We start from the raw sequence: 1,427 nt of genomic DNA, 5'->3' as shown, positions 1-1,427 counted from the left end.
ATATCTAATTTTGTACTGGGCCCAGTTCTTGCTTGGAGAAGGAGTAAGAAATACATTTTACATGGCCTTTGAAATCACTTTACAATTTATAAATCTAGCCTAGAAATTCTGAGCAAAATGAAATATTAAGAAAATACTAAATATCTACAGCTTCATCTCTATCCTTATTTATATATCCATATCTCTGTATTTCTATTACTACCCTTTTCTATCAGCTGTTTACTGCTGATATTCCTATTTCTGCCTGGAACTGGGGGCATGGTCGAAGACCTAGAATAGGACCAGAAGAGAGAGCTACAGTAACAGGTAACATAGCTCTAAAGATATCCTGGGAGAAAAGGTGAGGAGGAAACAGGGCCAGAGGGTGTTAGAAACCAAACCAGCCTAAAAAGGATGCAAGTGCAAGTCCCTGAGCAATTTCACTTCCTCTGGACGCCCCGCAAAGCTGAGCCCGGCCCTGCTGTTTCCGGAGACCTCGGCCCCAGCTGCCCCAAGCGGGGAGCGGGCTGAGGGCGGGGGCCGGAGGCCAGCTCACGAAGAACCTCAGGTCCTGAGGGTCGGGGCTCAGCGGCACCTGTGTGCAGGCGCCTCTGCTTCAGCGCCGCGATGCTGCCTGCAGCGCCGGGCAGGGCGGGCGGGAGCCGGGAGCGGCCCCCCGGCGACCCAGTGTCCCCAGGTGGGTGGGCGCGCGTGCAGGGCAGCTGGCGGGGTGGCGACCCGTGTGGTTTTGTGGCTCGGTGGACACTGAGAACCATCAGGTCCTCTGAGGCCAGTGTGTCTCGGGGTCCAGAGAACCGGAGCTTCCTCCTCCTCCCCGTCGCTGCCTTCGGCTCCGCCGGGCAGTCCAGCCTCTTTGCTGGGGGATCCGGGCACGGTCAGGTGGGAGCGCTCTGTTCAGGCCAGTGTGCGACAGCCAGTGTCCTCAACTTCCCAATACCTGGAACTCTACGGAGAACCCAGGGCAGGAGCCTCTAGTTTCTGAAATCACCTTGGAACATGTTTTAAAGTTGTGCCGGTGTTTTAAAGTTAGGTGAAATCTTAAAAATCTGTCCACATGCTACAGCAAAACCTCCTGTTTGTAGCATCCCGTTTACCTGTCTAGCCTTACAAAATCCAACCTGGGAAATTGCTAGGATAGATTGCGTCCTGCTTATCTGACAGGTCGCTTCATAAACCTCACTCCACAGGTTTTGCTAAAATAACTTGTTAAAAGGAAAAAACGGTCAACTTAGTTGAATACGTAAATGGTTTTACAGGCCAAATGGACATTAAGACATTTGTCGTCAGTTCTTTCTGAAGTATTTCAAATGCAGCTGTGAACTTTATAATGATTACACAGTGTTCAGTTTTGAAATTTAGAAAGAAGTCTTCACTTGGGTATTAGGATTACTGGAGATGGTCACAGTGAGAAATGCAACAAGAAAATC

At 50.0% G+C, this 1,427-nt stretch overlaps 1 protein-coding gene across 1 annotated transcript in view; it reads left to right on the top strand.

Moving 5' to 3' along the window:
* Nucleotides 1–446: 446 nt before the first annotated feature.
* Nucleotides 447–1,427, top strand: part of LOC109392362 (B-cell scaffold protein with ankyrin repeats-like) — a 224,359-nt gene continuing 223,378 nt past the window's right edge. Inside the window, exon 1 of the mRNA XM_019660759.1 lies at nucleotides 447–676. Within this exon, the coding sequence (XP_019516304.1) occupies nucleotides 607–676 (70 nt within the window). The 5' untranslated portion in view covers nucleotides 447–606. The remainder of the gene's footprint in view (nucleotides 677–1,427) is intronic.

The sequence above is a fragment of the Hipposideros armiger genome, unplaced genomic scaffold, assembly GCF_001890085.2.
Source record: "Hipposideros armiger isolate ML-2016 unplaced genomic scaffold, ASM189008v1 scaffold_328, whole genome shotgun sequence".
Classification (NCBI taxonomy): domain Eukaryota; kingdom Metazoa; phylum Chordata; class Mammalia; order Chiroptera; family Hipposideridae; genus Hipposideros; species Hipposideros armiger.
This window is presented reverse-complemented; position numbering and strand designations above follow the sequence as displayed.